A 17,403-nucleotide genomic window follows, 5' to 3' on the forward strand; every position below is an offset into this window, starting at 1 on the left:
TTATACAACAAGCACTTTGTGTTGGGGCCTTCTAATTTTCAATTTTGAGCAGTGCAGCTTTATAAAATTACAAATATTAAAATAAGTTAGCTGCTATAAGTGTGTTGATAGCAGTTATCTTTACAATAATGTATTTGAAGCAGTAGTTTCCAAGATTAATAATAAAAAATATTATTATAATAAAGTTTTAACAACTGAAAGGCACACCCCATCATAAAGTTTAAGAGTTTATGTTTTGAGCACCTCTGTGACACATTAGCTTTATAGACAGCATATTTTGCAATGGGTATGACTAAGTCTGCCACACACATTCTGCTGTGCTCTGCCATTGGAGCAGCAGGGACTACTCCAATGAGGGATAAGTGGAGAATGCCAGTAGTGCATGCCAAGAGTATCTCCTTGGGTAGAAGTATTGGGTAGGAGAGTATCTTGGGTATCAAGAGTATCTCCTTGGGTAGGTGTATTCAACTCCTACCCTCAAAACGATGCTATAGAGCATTATATACCAGAACAACTAGACACAAGGACAGTTTTCCCCCGAACGCCATCACTCTGCTAAACAAATAATTCCCTCAACACTGTCCAACTATTTACAAAGTCTGCAAAGTCTTACTATTAACCTTCTCATCACTCCTTATCACTCATCCCCTCCCACTTGTGACTGTATGACTGTAACTTTGTTGCTCGTATCCTTACAATCTATATTGACTGTTTCCTAGTATGATTTGATTGCTTATTGTACCCTATGAAATATCATTAAGTGTTGTACCTTATGATTCTTGATGAATGTATCTTTTTTTTTTATGTACACTGAGAGCATACGCACCAAGACAAATTCCTTGTGTGTCCCATCACACTTGGCCAATAAAGAATTCTATTCTATCTTTCCCAGCAGGATATACGGAGGCCAGAGAAATCAAATTGACTATATTATTGGTAAAAGACAGTGGAATAGATCAGTTATAAATGTGAAATTATATCCTCTCAAGTAGGGAAAGCAGATGTGCCTTGGCATGACTCCATCAACTGACAACCATAACAAGGGACCGGAATTTCTGTTGCTAAGGAAGGCAGTTTTAAAATGACTTGCACCCGATTTTACAACCCTTTTTTGCATGGTTAAGTAAATTACTCCGACTGCTAAGTAATTCACACAAGCGAATCCATTTCCTATGTTGAGTTTGCTTGTCAGAAGCTGGCTGGAAAGGTTGCAAATCATGTGATCCCAGGACACTGCAACTGTTGTAAATACATGCCAGTTGCCAAATGGCCTGAATTTTGATCACATGATGTGAGGATGTTGTGATGTCCGTAAGCGCCAGGACTGGTTGTAAGTCACTTTTTCAGTGCTATTGTAACTTCAAGCTTTTGCTAAACAAATGGTTAAAAGTCAAGGATGACCTATAACCCCCATCCAGCAAGAGTCCCTCAGAATTATGGGATTTATAGCCCCCAATTTACATCTATATTGGAGTAAAATATGAATTCTAAAACCTCAGTGTAAAATTGATAAATGAAAAAGAGAAAAATATCCAACAATATTTTCGGCCCAAAACTTCTCTCAGTTGAGAAATCCCCCCCCCCGGAACTACTTTAATCAACTATGAAAAATTAATTGTAATTATGAAGATTCCAAGTACATTTTATTTAAAATGTATTGTCAATTGTTACAAATTTACATTTACAAATATGGAACTAATTTTAAAATGAAATATGAAAATGTTTGGCAAAACAAAGAGTCTGACTGGGTTTAAAGCCTTCTTAAAGTTTGGATAATTTTATTAATATTAATATGCAAGAAACAGTTTTTACTTGATCTTTTACGAATGAAATAAAGTGATAATACTCATAATGGTGCTATACATTCAATACATGTTATAGTATGCTCTTTTAGGGTAAGCAAAAGTATGCAAAGTGCAAAAAACAAACTAGAAATAGCAATTAAAGGATGGATGCATGGGATTAGAAAAAAGAAATATTGCTAAATGTCGTTTATACCAATACTATTCACTATATTTCTCCATATTTTATCAATTTGCATTGTCTTGATGTATTCAATTTTTTTTGGAAATGTGATCAAACTGCCTCAACATATTTCTTACTTACATAGTGATCACTCATTAGTATTCAATCCACAATAATTCATTACTGTTCATTCCTGGCTTGTCTCTTTTTGTTGTTGTGTTTATGTGCTCTAGTCCCACTGCATACAATTTAATTTTATGCTTGATTTAACATAACCAATTCTCACTAACATATAAGAAAATAGGCAGAGAGATACTCCTAAACGTTGCCAATTTTACTTCCTGACAAACATTTCATCTGTCTTTATTAAATATTCTATTATGGTACATAATTCATCAACTTCTTTTAATTTTTTGCCATTTTTCCATAAGCCATATTTCTTATACTGGTATTCACACATATATATATTACCTGATGAGAAACAAAAATCTGCATTCCCCTGCCCAACATAAAGCCTTACTGATGTTCACATATTTTCTTTTTTTCATTTGTACCTTTTAATCAGAATTCTGCCAAACATTTTCCCATACACATTTAATAAACTAACCCCTGTATTTTTTGTATTTCTTTTGCTATCTTTTCCTTTGCGTAGGATATTAAATGGTATTCTTCCAGTCATCAGGCATGGTTGTAGTCTTCCCACACTTGTTAAACTAAACAGTCACTCCATAAGCAAATCCCATCTATAGTTTAGCCTTTCTCTGTTGCAGTGTCTACTACTCCTGCAATCTTACCATTTTCTAACATTCACATAGCACTGATGTCTTCCTGTTGGTCATTTTTTCCTTAGGCCCTAATATTTGAAGCATTTGTTTCCATTCCATTGTATGCCATGTGCCTATAATTCCCATACATAAATATAGCTTTCAGCATTTTTCACTTCTGTTTCATTTCAAATTCTTATTTCTTTTATTTTTAATTCTATTCATTCTGCTGGAGGCTCCTAGTTTAGCTTTTTTTCATCTATCTCCAAAGCAATAATTTCCATCAAAATTTCTTTCATTTTTGGTCTGTGTTAACTTAACCATTCCTTGCTCTCTCTAACATTCTTTGCAACTTTCTCTATAGAAAATCTTCCTCTCATCTGCATTTTTTGCACTCATTCTCAATTTTTAATTCATTCACATGTGCCCTGACGTAAGCTCTTAAACTATGTATTCAAAACAAATAAATTGTTTTTTTTAAACACATCCTCACCAATTATCATTCTCATTCGTTCTTGGATATCTGAATGGCCCAAATGATCCATTTGCTTTTCCTGTCCTCTCTCATCTTGTTCCCAGCTTCCATGCCAACTAACAGAATAAATTTTCCCTGGAATGTATTTATTGAGAGTGTTGTGCAACTTTTTCCAGAACTTATCTCTGATTCTTCCAGATGTCACTTGTAACGTGATCTTTTGTATATCTAATGGAAGTATTCTAACGTTACAACATACTGGCTTGAATTCAACCGTGTCTACTGATCTACATGACTGATAATGTCGTTACACTACCTTTTTTTTCCTCCTGTCTAGTTCCTAGGGACCCACCAATGTGATCCTAAAAATGGGGGCAATAGAGACCTGATTTGGCAGTGTGTATAAAAGAGCTACACAGGAAGGAGAGGGAAAGGAACTTCCATCCTGTGAACTGAAGTATATGTAATTCATTTGCTTTATTTTGTTGAAGCATGTCTACAAACAGAGGGTTGTGCAAAACCATGCATTCATTTATTAAGCAGCATGCTGTATCTGCCCAAAGAGCCAGTTGGCATCCACAGAATTGTGATGTCAAGTTCACAGGAAGCGATAACACTGCTCTATGCCACACCGGTAAACCACAGCTGGAATACAGTGTCTAGTTCTGATCACCACAATACAAAAAAGAAAAAAAAATGTTGAGGAATTAGAAAGAGTTCAAAGAAGAATAGGAGATGGTAAGGGACTTGGAGGCTAAATTCTTCCATATATGATGGAATAGCATTGGACAGAGGATGCATTTATTCTCCAAAGCACCCAAGGATAAAACATGAACAAAGTTGAAATAAGGATGAGTTTCCATTAAAAAAAAGATTTTAATTAAGTTATAAAATACTACAAAATACAAAAGTAAGTAAAAGAGCAGTGAGGAGGGAGGGGAAAGGGGAAAGAGAAGTGAAGAAAGGTAGGAGAAAGAAAAGAAAAAGAAGCATTGACTTCCGACTCTCTTTGTTGCAGTAGAATAAAGCATTAGCATCAAATCACAGCTTTTTGTTTTTCCATAATAATATGAACAAGTCATTTCTATAAAGATCAATCAGTCTAATCCATAAAACCCAAAGTCAAAGTTACATTCTTTTCTACATCAAGCACAAAATTCAGAAAGCAGTTTCCATGTGGAAACAAAAGTACTTTATGCTCTTTTCTTTAATCAGAGTAGTCAGTTTTGCCATTTTCAGCCAACTCCATCAACTTTTGCAACCATTCTTCCATGGTAGGTATTGAAGTGTCTTTCCATTTTTGCACATACAATAGCCTTGCTGCTGTCAACATATATAGTAAGAATGAGTTTCCTGACTGTGAGAGCTATTAAAGCTCTGTAAGTAAGTCCTGGAGTTCTGTCACTGGAGGTTTTTCCAGAAAAGATTGGATGACTATTTGCTCAGTATGGTATGAGAATACTTGCAATGGACAGGAGGTCGGACTAGAAAACTTCCCAGGACCCTTCCAACCCTATGATTCTATGATTTTTTAAAACTCAAAATTCAGGTATTAACCCGTAACATATATGTATATAACGTGTTGAACATTTGTTCAATGATTTCAATTTTGAAGAATGTAAAAGTTTAGTTTAAATTTGTTTAAAGCAGAATTAAAAGTCGATAACCTTTTTCATTCATAAGAGAGAATATATACCCACTTTTTGGTTAGAAGCCAAAGCATAGTTAGCATATTGTTTAGATATGATGAACAGAAAGAGGGTTTGGCTTCTCTTTAACAGAGGGCACATGGAGAAACGATGACCCAGAAGACAAAAGGGAAGGCAGTAGATTTAAGTCTTTAAAGCACAGACCACCTAACAAGATAACTCTGAAATGCTTCTAATTTCAGTAAGGCTGCAACTTGCACCTCCCTCTCATTGTAAACAACTAATCCCAGCAGAAAACAACAGAGAGTAAAATGTATACTCATTCTGCAGCATTCCAGACTGTGCTTTATCTTTTATTTATTTTTCTAAGAGGTCAGAGATTGGGGGGCGAGTGGGTGGGAGGAAGCCAAAGACACAGGCCATCTCTTGTGTGGCCTTAAAGGAAGCTGTTTTAAAGGCAACGTCCAAGAACACACAATCTGGAGTTTTTATAGCAGAGCAATTCCAGGCTGCATTCTCTCCTCCCCGCCACTCTTTTTGTGGTAAAGCTACACAGCTTTAAACCAAAGGGCAGGGTGGTCGATTGCTTCGGAAAGCAATGTAAAGAGTTGGGAAATAATTCCTTTTCCTGTTGAAACTATAAATAAGAAAAGCTGATTTACACAGTGCCAGGACTGCTGACTTTCAGAGCATGCTATCTATCTATAAATCAAGTGTATTGAGCAAAGTTAACGAGAATGGGGGTGCTCTGTCGCTTAAAATACTGAGAATATTTCTTAAAAGCTGCATTTTTGCATTCTCTTTAGTCCCAGAAAATAGAAATGGACGAAAACGAACACATAGGAAGAGTCAGAATAATCAGGGAGGCTGAAATATGCACTGTTCGCATACAAGAAAGATAGTTCAGCAAGGCAAAGAGGGTCCATAATTAAAGGCTATATTCCAATTATTTAGGATTCATTGATTCACAGCCCTAGGTGGGTGATCAGTCCTTGCCTTATAGTCAGTCTGCAGATATTAAGAGGTAGAATACATCTGCTACTCTATCTGGGCATCTAAATGCCTATCTGGAATATCAACCAACTGTTAAACTGCATTTCACAGGGAAAATATTCTGGTCCACCTACTTATGGTTGGCTATGTGATAAAGCATTTGCCTGAAAAGGCAAAGAGAATTGGGGTTAACCAATTTGTAAAACTGAACCTTCCTGGTTGAATATTGTGAATGTGAAATTGTTATCTTTTCCACATTTGGGATCTGAGACAGTTTGGGGGTCTTGTATGAGATCTGATACTCATAGATTTTGGGTTGACCTCTCCTAGAGCTGCCGCCATTATCTTCTGTTTTTCTGACACTATTACTGCTTACTCTGAAAAAGAATTAACACTTGTGCAACGCTACTCTCTCTAAAGCGTATTAGGAACTGTTTCGAAGCAGTGAGGGGGTAATAAATAGAAATGACTCAATTTTTCATGCTGGAATTTTAGTGTTTTGGTAGGATAACAGGGAGACATGCTATCATAAAAAGCAACACATTTCACTCAGTGGGCATTTCCATTAGGTCACAGGGCACTGTGCCATAGTCCTGGGTGGCCTGCTTACTTGGGTGTTCCATAATGGCGAAGGACACTTAAGGTGTCAGTGACCGACATTGTCTATTAGTATAATGCAGTGCAGAACTCATCCTGGAGCTCCAGAAGCATAGCTGTCCAGGCCCAATGCCAAAGCAAGCATCTTGCTGGCTGTTTTTTGTCGGTCTCTGGCAAGAGCTATTGGATTTAAATATAAATCTTACAAGGAGAATATTTTCTGTATTGGGGCCCTTTTTAAATAACAACTAACTTCCACACAGACTATGGAACACACCTTCATATTCAGGTGATGCCGTATCTTCTCAGAGTGGCTAATTTGAGATCCGTAAGGATAAAGTTAGTATCTTTGTTTCACAGAGTTTCATCTAATTCTTTCTCTTTATATTAATTCTGAAACACATTGCTCAGTAGTGCACATTGCCTACATTATGAGAATCTGTTCTTTTACAGGATCTACTGCTCATGGTCCTGCACACTGGGATAAATGTGGCATGCATGGCTAATATGAGAGGCATTCAGCAAGTCCTGTGAAAGGAAGATACCATCCCAAGAGTATAATATAATGTATCTGATCATCTCCACATGAGTGCCACATTATTTGCAGCTTTGCAAACTATGAAGTTGGAAGCAAGCCTCTTTTCTCCTGAGGGAATGTCCTGTAAAGTCTGTTATGATGGTACAGTATATAAATATCACCCTGGAACCGGTTTGCTGTAATGCATGCATTATATAAGATGGGCAGTGAATGAAAGGTTTTGTGCGTAGTCTATGAATCCCAAACTTGCCCCCCCCTTGGGATTAATTACAATTTTTTTTCAGCTCTGTACATCAGGCAATATTAAGAAAATCACCTAATTACTTCATGATCCATCTTTAACTAGTTCTATTACTTTCTTTTTAACTTCCCCTTCACTTGGACATATTCTCACAGAAAAACAGCATTAAATTGGAGACATGTGGTAGGTGGCAGCAGGGTTTAACTAGACACACATGCTCTCCCTCATTCATAATCTTGCTGCAAGAACAAGACTGTATCATTTGCTAAGGCAAATTCACCTGGTTTATGCATGAGGTGCGGAACAGCAGCTCTTGTTTAAGGGCCCAGATTTAACAGGTTCAGCTATATGTTTTGTATTCTTTACAGTGCTATTCCACATATCTATACCGTTTGTGTTCCAAATGGCTTACAAATTTGTGCTAAAACAATTTACAATAATAATTTCAGCAGCAGTGATATCTCTAGACAATGTGAAGAAATAATGTGATGAACTTGTATTAAGTGACTATAAGAGATCCGGTAAATCAACTTAATTAAATATCTATGGAGATGCTCAGTCATCTAGGTCATGGTTGTCCCAAAGGTGCTTTTTCAAAAGTCAACTGGACTTTCTGGTTTTTCTTTGAAGACATTTTGCTTCTCATCCAAGAAGTTTCTTCAGTTGAATTAAGTTGCATAGAAATCTTTTAGTTATTCTTCTTCATTTCTTTCAAAATCCACCATTATTATCCAGGCTTGCCATCCAAATTTGGGTGCCCGTTTTTCACCTCATTAATCACTTGGCCATTCATAGCAGTCCTCCCAAGGTGGAAGGTGATGTGACAGTTCTAATTCAAACTTGACTTGGGGCTGGAAAGTAACAGTTATCATCATCATCATTTTACCCACTATCTATCCACTGCAGGATGAAGGCCTCTTTCACATGTTTCCAACATCCATACGGACCCGAGCTTTCTTTTGCCTATTGGGTCCATCATGCTGATGTTGTTGATCCATCTTGTTTTAGGTCTCTTTCTTTAGGACACTTTTCATCAATTGGGATCCATTCTATGACTGCCTTGGTCCACCTGCCATCAGTTCTTCTTGCTATGTGGCCAGCCCATTTCTATTTCAATTCTTTTACTCTTTTGATATTGTATACTTTCATTTGTTCTCTAATCCATGCGCATGTGTTTCTATCTTGTCTTTTAAAAACCGAGCATGTATTTTTCCATAGCTCTTTGCGCCTTCTGTAGCTTTTCTAACAAATATATATGGTACTATTAGAAACAAATGCCAGTTGAAAACAAGCTGGTCACTCCTGTTAGGATTCCCACCCTTTCACTGCAGTTGACCTGGAAGAACTTTTCCATGGATTATGACATTAGGTCCTCTGTTACAGGTATCAAAGTTTCTATTGATATTGTTCTTCCATCTCCATATCTATTCCCAAAAATCTTGCACAAATCCTAGTAGTGGAGTCCAATTGAAAACCTTAATTTGACAGACACCTGGATCATATTACCATATGTGGTGGACATGTACAGAGGCAAAAAGATATTGGACAAAAATCCACACATGATAAAGCAACACATAGATTTTAAACCTGAAATATTTTTATTAGGAATGATACCTGAAGGTTACAGCAAAGAAAAAGTATATTTGATTATTCACGTATTAACAGCAGCTAGGATTGTATTTGCTCAGAACTGGAAAAGTGATAAAATGCCGGCATAGGGAAAAGTGATAGAGAAAATATTTGAATGTGCAGAGATGAACAGATTAACACTGGCAATTAAAGAAAAAGAAGAAACCAAATATTGCATGGTATGGGACTTATTTTATCAATGGTTTGAAAATAAAACAAGTTAAAACTAAGTAGATGAATATATAGAGGAATAAGTTAAGATTATTATAAAAGTAATAGATATAAGAAATAATGGCTTATAAAGAAAATGTGATTATTATTTTATTAGTAAGAAAAGTATTAATTTCAATTGTTAGCACTAAATATATGTATCCAGTCGACACACTGCATGAATGAAAGATGGAATTATTGTGAATATAAAAAATAAAAAAAACATTAAAAAAAAGAAAACCTTAATTTGAATGGATTATGACATTAGGATCCTCTGATACAGGTATCAAAGTGCCTATTGATATTGCTCTTCTATCTCCATACCTATTCCCAAAAATCTTGCACAAATCCTAGTAGTGGATCTAAATGAGTCCAATTGAAAACCTTAGATCGGGGCTTAAAGCCATTTGAGACTTCCCTGTCTTTAAATGTTTAATATATTCCAATATTGTATTTACGTGTGTGTATATCTTTAAGACATTTTACATCCCATAAATCGGCATTTAATATCGATTCTATCAATATTGATTGATCTAGAGAGAAAACTATATTATCATTAAAGTTAGATCAGAAAGCATTTTGTTGATTTTATCCATTTTATGTTTAACACAATGGACTATTCACACAGATACAGAAGCAATATTTTTTGTGCAACTCAACAAGTTTAAATTCATGGCTTCTGGGAACAAAACTGAGTATATACTCAAAATAAAGAAGAGTAGCAATCTTGCCAAACATGTTTCTATTACGAATGACATCAGTTTTACCCTGACATCCACTGCTACTTTAAGCTTGTCATCTAGCCAGCTAACTTTCCAGATGTGCTATGCATGCTATTAGATACATCAAGCCAACTCACTGCTGTGAGAAATGGATTGACACTTCTAGTGAAAAGCTGTGTATTTCTACTCATGATATAGTGATAAACTGAATATATTAAAGTGAAGATTTTAAAAAGATAATATTATAGAGTACCATGGCGAATAGTAACACAATCTCTTTTGAGGGAGTTGACTCAGCATATGATTAAGACATCAGATACTCCTTAAAATGTATATTGATAATCAATTCTTAATCTGTCAATTAAGAATCCTAGAGGTGTTTTCCCTACATTCATTTACTTGTCAAAACCTGGTAAAATATTGGTGTTTGTTTTTTTAACTTAAACAAAACATAAAATTGGGGACTACCTTATAAGAAAATTACATTTGAACTAACCCGTTAGTTATAAAATGTATAATAGCTATAATTTACTACTTAAGCTCAACAAACTTGGGATAATATTTCACAACCAAAACCACATTGCCTTCCTTGACTTAAGTGTATTAATATCTTTTTTCTTTCCCTAAAAAATATCTTAGGGATATTTTTCCCTAAAAAATATCTTTTTTCTTTCCCTATATACTCAAGGCACTAATACAGAGATTATATATATTTTCCATGGGAATCAGTATACATGCATTAAATCTCACTGATTTAAATTATTAAGTAGCATTCATCACAGGAAATCTGCCATTATGTTGTCACAGCAACTGTTATGGAGAAGACTAGAAAAGGAACAATAAACATGCTTTTTATGGTGTTTTCAGTGGTGAAGCTACTGGAGGGAGAATGGGAAAATATTTAGTGTTTTTTTTTTAAAGCAGCTATTCAAGATTAATATGCCATCCTGTTAGAAGTATAACACTTCTATTTCTTTTATTCAAAAAAAGTTGCCAAAAATTGATGGTGTATTTCAGCAGCACAATTGGGGGAGCGTTGAAGGTCATAAAACCAGGGAAGCAACACATGGTGCCCACCCACCTATTAAGGGGTTAGGGGGCAAGGAAAACATATATCTGGTTATATGGTAGTCTTTTCTTATGCAGCATGAAACAAGTTCTAGTAAGTGACATAAATAAATGACACCCAATGTAGCATGGTGGTTAAGGTGTTGGACCACGGAAGCCCATAGTATGGCTTTGGGACAGTCACTCTCTTTTAGACCAACCTATCTCACATGGTTATTATTATTCTGAGGAAAAATAGGAGGAGGGATGCAAGGTACTTGCCCTGAGCTTCTAAGAAAGGGTAAGATATAAATTGAATGAATGAATGAGGTGAAAGGCAGTAATATTTTTAAAATTAAGATTGGGTGGGGGAGGGAACCTATATTGGTGAAGAAGAAGAATCATCTATGTGTACTGAAATCAACTTTAGTACAGAAATGTTGGTTATAAAAAAAGCATCCGGTTCCTTAAAAAGCCAAAGAGGAACAAGTTCCAGGATGGCTATTTGATGTAACTGATACTCCTTAATTCGTTACATATGAACCAAGAGGGAGCAAAAATGAGCCAAATATAGACGGACGATATATAGTCAGAATTCTCCCTTCAGTGCTTAGATGCCATCACTCACTGCATGCTAAGCAGCCTAAGACCTGAAATTATATAACCCCATTCTTGCCAAACTATTACGAATGTAATGAAACCAAGGCTCACTTTCTGCTAGATTAAAGGAATCCAAAAATTACTGTGCAGCATAAACAGATACACCTAGATGACAATCAAAAGGCCTCTGCAGCTTGATTAATACAGCATGGTGATTTCTTCCCAACTATACCTTTTGATGTGGTGATTTCTCAATCAATCAAATCAATCAAAGGTTTATTGTCAATGCACAACATGTGTACAATGAAGCTGAAATGAGCCTCCTTGGTGCTGGCCCTGCAAGTTTATCATATTAAACCTAATTGTGGTGTTTATTTGCATTCAGAAGTCTGACAGCCCAGGGATAAAAGCTATTTTTCAGCCTATTTGTTCGGCTGGCTATGCTTCTATATCTCCTGCCCGATGGTAGAAGAGTAAAGAAGTGCTGACCAGGGTGTGAATCATCCCTGAGGATTTTCCTCACTCCGCTGAGGCCTGGGTCCTGGCGATTTTGTCCAGTGGTGTCAGGGGACAGCCCATAATTTTTTGTGCTCATCACCCTCTGTAATGCCTTTTTGTCTGCAGCTGTCAAGCCAGCATACCATACTGTAATACAATATGTAAGGACGCTTTCTATCGTAGACCAGTAAAAGGAAGCAATTAGTCATCGTTCCACCTGATATTTCCACAAGACCCTAAGGAAATGGAGTCTCTCTTGAGCCTTCCTGACCACCTGGATTGTGTTATTTTTCCAGGTGAGCTCTTGGCTAAGGTGGACTCCCAGAAATTTGAAAGATGAGACCCTCTCCACACAGCCCCACCTTGATGTAGAGTGGGGAAGGTTCCTCTCTCTGCTTCCAGAAGTCTAACACCATCTCCTTTGTCTTGCTGGGGTTTAGATGCAAGTTGTTTCCTGAGCACCATGTGGATAACTTCTGGACTTCTTCCCTGTAAGCTAATTCGTCTCCTCCTATAATAAGACCCAGTACGGTGGTATCGTCTGCACACTTTATCATGTTAGATGGACGAGAAGATAGGCAGTCATATGTGTACGAGTACAGGTAGGGACTGAGCACAGAGCCCTGAGAAGAGCCAGTGCTGAGCTTCAGGGACGAGGATGTGAAAGACCCAGCTCTCACTGTTTGTGGCTGGTCTGTCAGAAAATCCTTAATCCAATCACAGGATTCTCATTGATGCTTGAGAATTTTGTCAGAGCAATAAAAGTTAAAAGCAAAAGATAACAAAACATAATTACAAAAAGCAAACTAAAACTAAAACATAAGATTTATAAAATTAAATAAAAGTAGCATAGGAGACCTCTCTGGTCTACTGAGTAGATATAAGGCAAGGCTCTACAAACTCCAATACATTTTCAATCCTAAGACTAAATAGTTGAGAAAATAAAGAACAATTTATTGCTCTTTATAATGTCATTTATCTAAATATGAATACATGATAGGCCATTTCAATAAAACTTTAATTGGGCCACTGTCACATGAAAGTCTCACTCACTCACTCTCTTAGCAGAGACCGTTGAATTCTGCTTTAGAAAATTAAATTTGTTATCTCCTAAATTCTTCACTCTTTCCAAAGAGCTACTCCTGTCTTAGATGAATCTCAACAGGAGTATTATTTATTGTTTTTTATAACAGCAGAACTGGCCTTGTCTGAAGATAAATAGGAAATTGCCTTTCATTTTTATGGTATGGGAATATAAAGTATAGTATGCTGGCAGTTAAATGTGGCGATTATATTTACCTATAACCTAGTTTTGTAATTGCAATGTGCTTCAGAAAACTAATCTTTTTCTTCACATTACACAAACATGTGACTATGAGAATCAACTTCAAGGAACAGTTGTTTTTAATTCATTGTTTAATGTTTTCAATTTATTGCTACCACAAATTGCCTGCAAAGGGAGGTAGATCCCTTACACAACAGCCAGCACTTATATAACACTTTAATTCTTTCAACCAATACAAGAAAAGTATGAAACTAAAAGGACAAGCCATTGAGAAAAACCTTGCCAAAATTTATATGTGAAATAACACATATGTGAAATAACACATATAAAATATGTTAAAATAAATAATTATGTAAAGTTAATCAGCATTAATACCACTATTAACTTAGATTCTATTATTTTAAGAAAATTAAAACATTTTCCCCATCTACTTGATCCATGCTGCATACAATTTATTTTTTCCCCAATATGACCCTATCATTAATCTTTTGTTTAAGTTAAACATTCCCAATACAATATTGTTTCCACATAGGACAGTTGCCTCTAACTCTTCTGGTTGTCATTTTTTGACTATCTACATTTTTTTTTAAAAAATGCTACAGTAAGAATTAAACAAAGATAGTTATGCCATAGTTCTGGAAAGTTCTAGAAAAGTATTATGATATCAACACTTGCATTTTTCCATAATAGAGAATTTACTTTTTGAACAAGAGTCTCAAGAAAGAACCAAACTTTTCCTGGTCAATCAATCATCAGCTCAAATCTACAATTACCAGCAGCTTTCTTTCAAAGGGAAGTCAAATAAATATTTGAAGATACTGACTATTCTTCAGGCAATTTTATTTTATTTTAATGAATTATCTTTCCACCAATTTATCCAAAATAAAGCTATTCTGCTTCTAATTTTCTAAATGTTCTCTGAATCATATTTAAAAAACATGGCATTACTCTTATTTTTAGCTTCCCAATATTATATATATGCCAACGGCAATTTTTTCAGCATTAATTTTATGTATTATGCATATCAGGCATGTTAATATTTCTCAGATAGAGGCATCTGCAGGAATGAAGGCTTTTATCAAAATGATAACAAGAGAATTGCACAGTCATGATACAACACATGTACAAAAGGGGTACAGTTTGCATCACAATGGTATAATGTTGCTTTGTACCCTCTTGTGGCCATCTTGTGGATGCCTCTATCCTCACTCATAATTCTCTTTTCTCCCCAGGAAATAAAGAAGTGGCATTCAGAGGGTATGCTTTGGATATTCCATAATTAGTTGATTTTAATGCTACGATTCTCTATATAAAATCACAAAAGATTTTTCAAAAAGCCACCTACCCTTCTTCAATTCTGACAGAATTCATGATGATGCAGTTAGTAATTTTAGCTTTGTCTTTGATCAAACATGAAGTACCGATGACAGAACGCTTGACTGAAGTCTTTTCGCCTATTTGAGAAGATGCACCTACAATGCTGTCAGATCCAACCTACAGAAGAAGAGAAAGAAACTGAACCACCAAGTATTAAACAATATCTTCTCCTTGAGTTGTTGATAGCTGCCAATTAACAGACTGAATAGACCCAAATATGAAGCCTCAAGAATCTTTTTCTTTTTTCATATGGAAAAGGTCTACTTTTTCTGTCGTATATTGGAGAATACATCGCATTCTAATAGTAAAAAAAGAACTGGAAAATTTTTTGAATATGTACCATAGCTACTAAATTGATGTTCTAATGATTAAGGTTTTTTGACTGCACTTTTCAAGGACATAAAAAGAAATAATTCTGTCATCTAGCACTTTTTCTGAAGTTAACTGTTTTTAGCCTACTCGAATAAATAGTATGCATTATAAACATATGATAGTCCATTGCAGGGAATTAGCGAACTCAACCTAGACTGATGTAAATGCTACTTTTATAATTAATAAAAATCAGTGCACTTCAGCAATATCTACCCAGCAGATCAAGTGTACAGTAGGTCTTGTTCCCAGATGCTTAACTCTCTAGGAGTGTTCTAGGAGAAGCTTGTTCTACACAACTACACAAGAGAAAGTGGACAGGATTTTTTTTGTGTGCTATGTGAGAAAACCTGACCTGATCAAATTAGAATGTGGTCATTTCACACAATCCTACCTGCCTTGTGCTCATACCCAGATCCATGCTCTTTCTCAGCAAGTCTGAACGCAATGCACAAATCTTTTATGGACCTTGAGATTTCCTGTGCAATTGCCCCTGGTTTATTCACCAAAGAGTGTTACCCTCATAGCATTTAAAGTTTGTTGGCATCTGTCTTTCTTAGTTTGCCTAAACTAATGATTTTTTCTTACCTGCTCTAAAACTCAGAATCTTCATCTACTAATTGACAGTGATACAAGATCCTAGTTGTTCTGAAGCTGAAAACCACTGCTTCCTACTTCAGAAAACAGGACAAAACAAAATTGGAAACTATAATTATCTGTACATTCAGATGTGCAGAGAAATGGTTAAAATAGAAAGGTATATTGCCTGAAAGCTTGAAAGAGCTTTCAGTATAACAATATTTACCAGGAAACAAGAACCAGGAAATCAAAATGCTGTGCCATATTTATTTACCTCTATCTCCCCATTATCTCCTTCTTGTTACTCACCATACACTTATCAATAATCTGTGCAGAACTATGAATCAGAGGTTCTTCAGGACAAAGTGAAGGCAGCATTTTGGGAACCTGAAATAAAAAAATATTGAAATCATACATCAATGCCCTACCAAACACACATTCCTGTTTGTAATATAAAAATTACTATTAGTTTACTCAATTAAAAAAATTATGTTCAAGTAACTAAAAAGGCCATGCATAAAAATTAATATTGTGTGCTTAGGCTTACACACTGAGCAAAAAATTAGAAGAGAGATAAATTATAAATAGATTTAGACTGATAAACCCATTTAGAAATGAACTGAAATAAATGTAGTCCCTTCCACCACTATCTGCAAATAAGCAGGTCACTTACAAAGAAACAATTATTTAAAATTGTTTAGAACACATGCCAAAGGGCCTTCATGGGTAGAAAATGACAATTAAATGTTCAGGAACAACCAGGAAGTTTTTAAATTATTCCCCGTCCCATGTTTGTAATGACATTTTGTTCTTTGTCATCCCAGCAAGATACATCTAATTTGAGGGATGAGCCTTTTGTGTAGCCTCCCTTAAGGAATAGATTGTGCTGTATCCTGAAGTATGGATTTAATAATAATCTTATTGCAATCTGGGATGGTGACTGGGACCAGAGATTTAGTCTTCTGAGCTTTCGGTAGAGAGAAATTCTCTAAGGGTGGGCTCCAGCACAAGTCTGAAAGCTTGGAAGATTAAGTCTCTGGTCCCAGTGACCAACCCAGATTAAATTTTGCAGTAAGATTATTTGCCAACAATCTGATTCTTGGCAACCACTTTAGTCAGGCCTTCTCCAGAATGATCTGTCTTCACTAAGGAAATATATTCACCTTACTGTTGGCCATTTCTTGTTTGTGCTTTTCCCAATATTATAGATTTCACAAAAGTTAGGACTTTGCAAAATATATCCAAAATATAATAATGTGACCCGGTTATTTGTACATCAAAGGAAAAGTCTGGATTGATTTATTCTATGATCTATTTGTTTGGTTTCTTGGACATCCATAGAGTTCTCATGAGTCTTCTCCAATAGCAAAGTTCAAAACATCAATACTGTATCTTGTTTTTGATTCCATAGAATGTCTTAAGGAAAACCAACATCTGCACAATTCTGTTCTCAGCAGAAATATAAACATCACAGCATCTGAATATCTTTTCCAAGACCTTCAATGTTACCCTACCAAGTGCTAGTCAATACAGTAGAACCTCTGGTCATGACCATAATTTGTTCCATAAGTTTGGTCGCAACCTGATTTGGCCGTCAGCCGAACCTAATTTTGGAAATTCAGTGCTTACAAAAAAAATTGAAGAGGAAATCAGCTACAGGAAAGAATTGTGAATTTTTGGGTTGGAACCCGATTTGGTCATGGTCAGAAGCATTTGTGTGACCAGGGGTTCTACTGTAGTTTGTTTCTTGACTGATTCTTTTAATATTACTAATTGGTTTTTAAAGCAGAACTTTAACTTTTAATTTTATTGAGTATAGCCCAGGGGTCTTCAAACTTGACAGCTTTAAGACTTGTGGACGTCAA

The 17,403-nt window shown here is 35.7% G+C and overlaps 1 protein-coding gene across 3 annotated transcripts in view; it reads right to left on the reverse strand.

Moving 5' to 3' along the window:
- EIF2B3 (eukaryotic translation initiation factor 2B subunit gamma) overlaps positions 1 to 17,403 on the reverse strand; it is an 89,850-nt gene that overhangs the window by 14,330 nt on the left and 58,117 nt on the right. For all 3 annotated transcript variants that reach the window (XM_087929828.1, XM_026707212.2, XM_026707213.2), the window contains exons 9-10: positions 15,848 to 15,925; positions 14,559 to 14,707 (exon numbers count right to left, since the gene is read on the reverse strand). In XM_087929828.1, coding sequence (XP_087785954.1) covers positions 14,559 to 14,707; positions 15,848 to 15,925 — 227 coding nt within the window. The remainder of the gene's footprint in view (positions 1 to 14,558; positions 14,708 to 15,847; positions 15,926 to 17,403) is intronic.

Source organism: Pseudonaja textilis, chromosome 3, assembly GCF_049901715.1.
Source record: "Pseudonaja textilis isolate UNSWEBS1 chromosome 3, rPseTex1.2, whole genome shotgun sequence".
Lineage (NCBI taxonomy): Eukaryota > Metazoa > Chordata > Lepidosauria > Squamata > Elapidae > Pseudonaja > Pseudonaja textilis.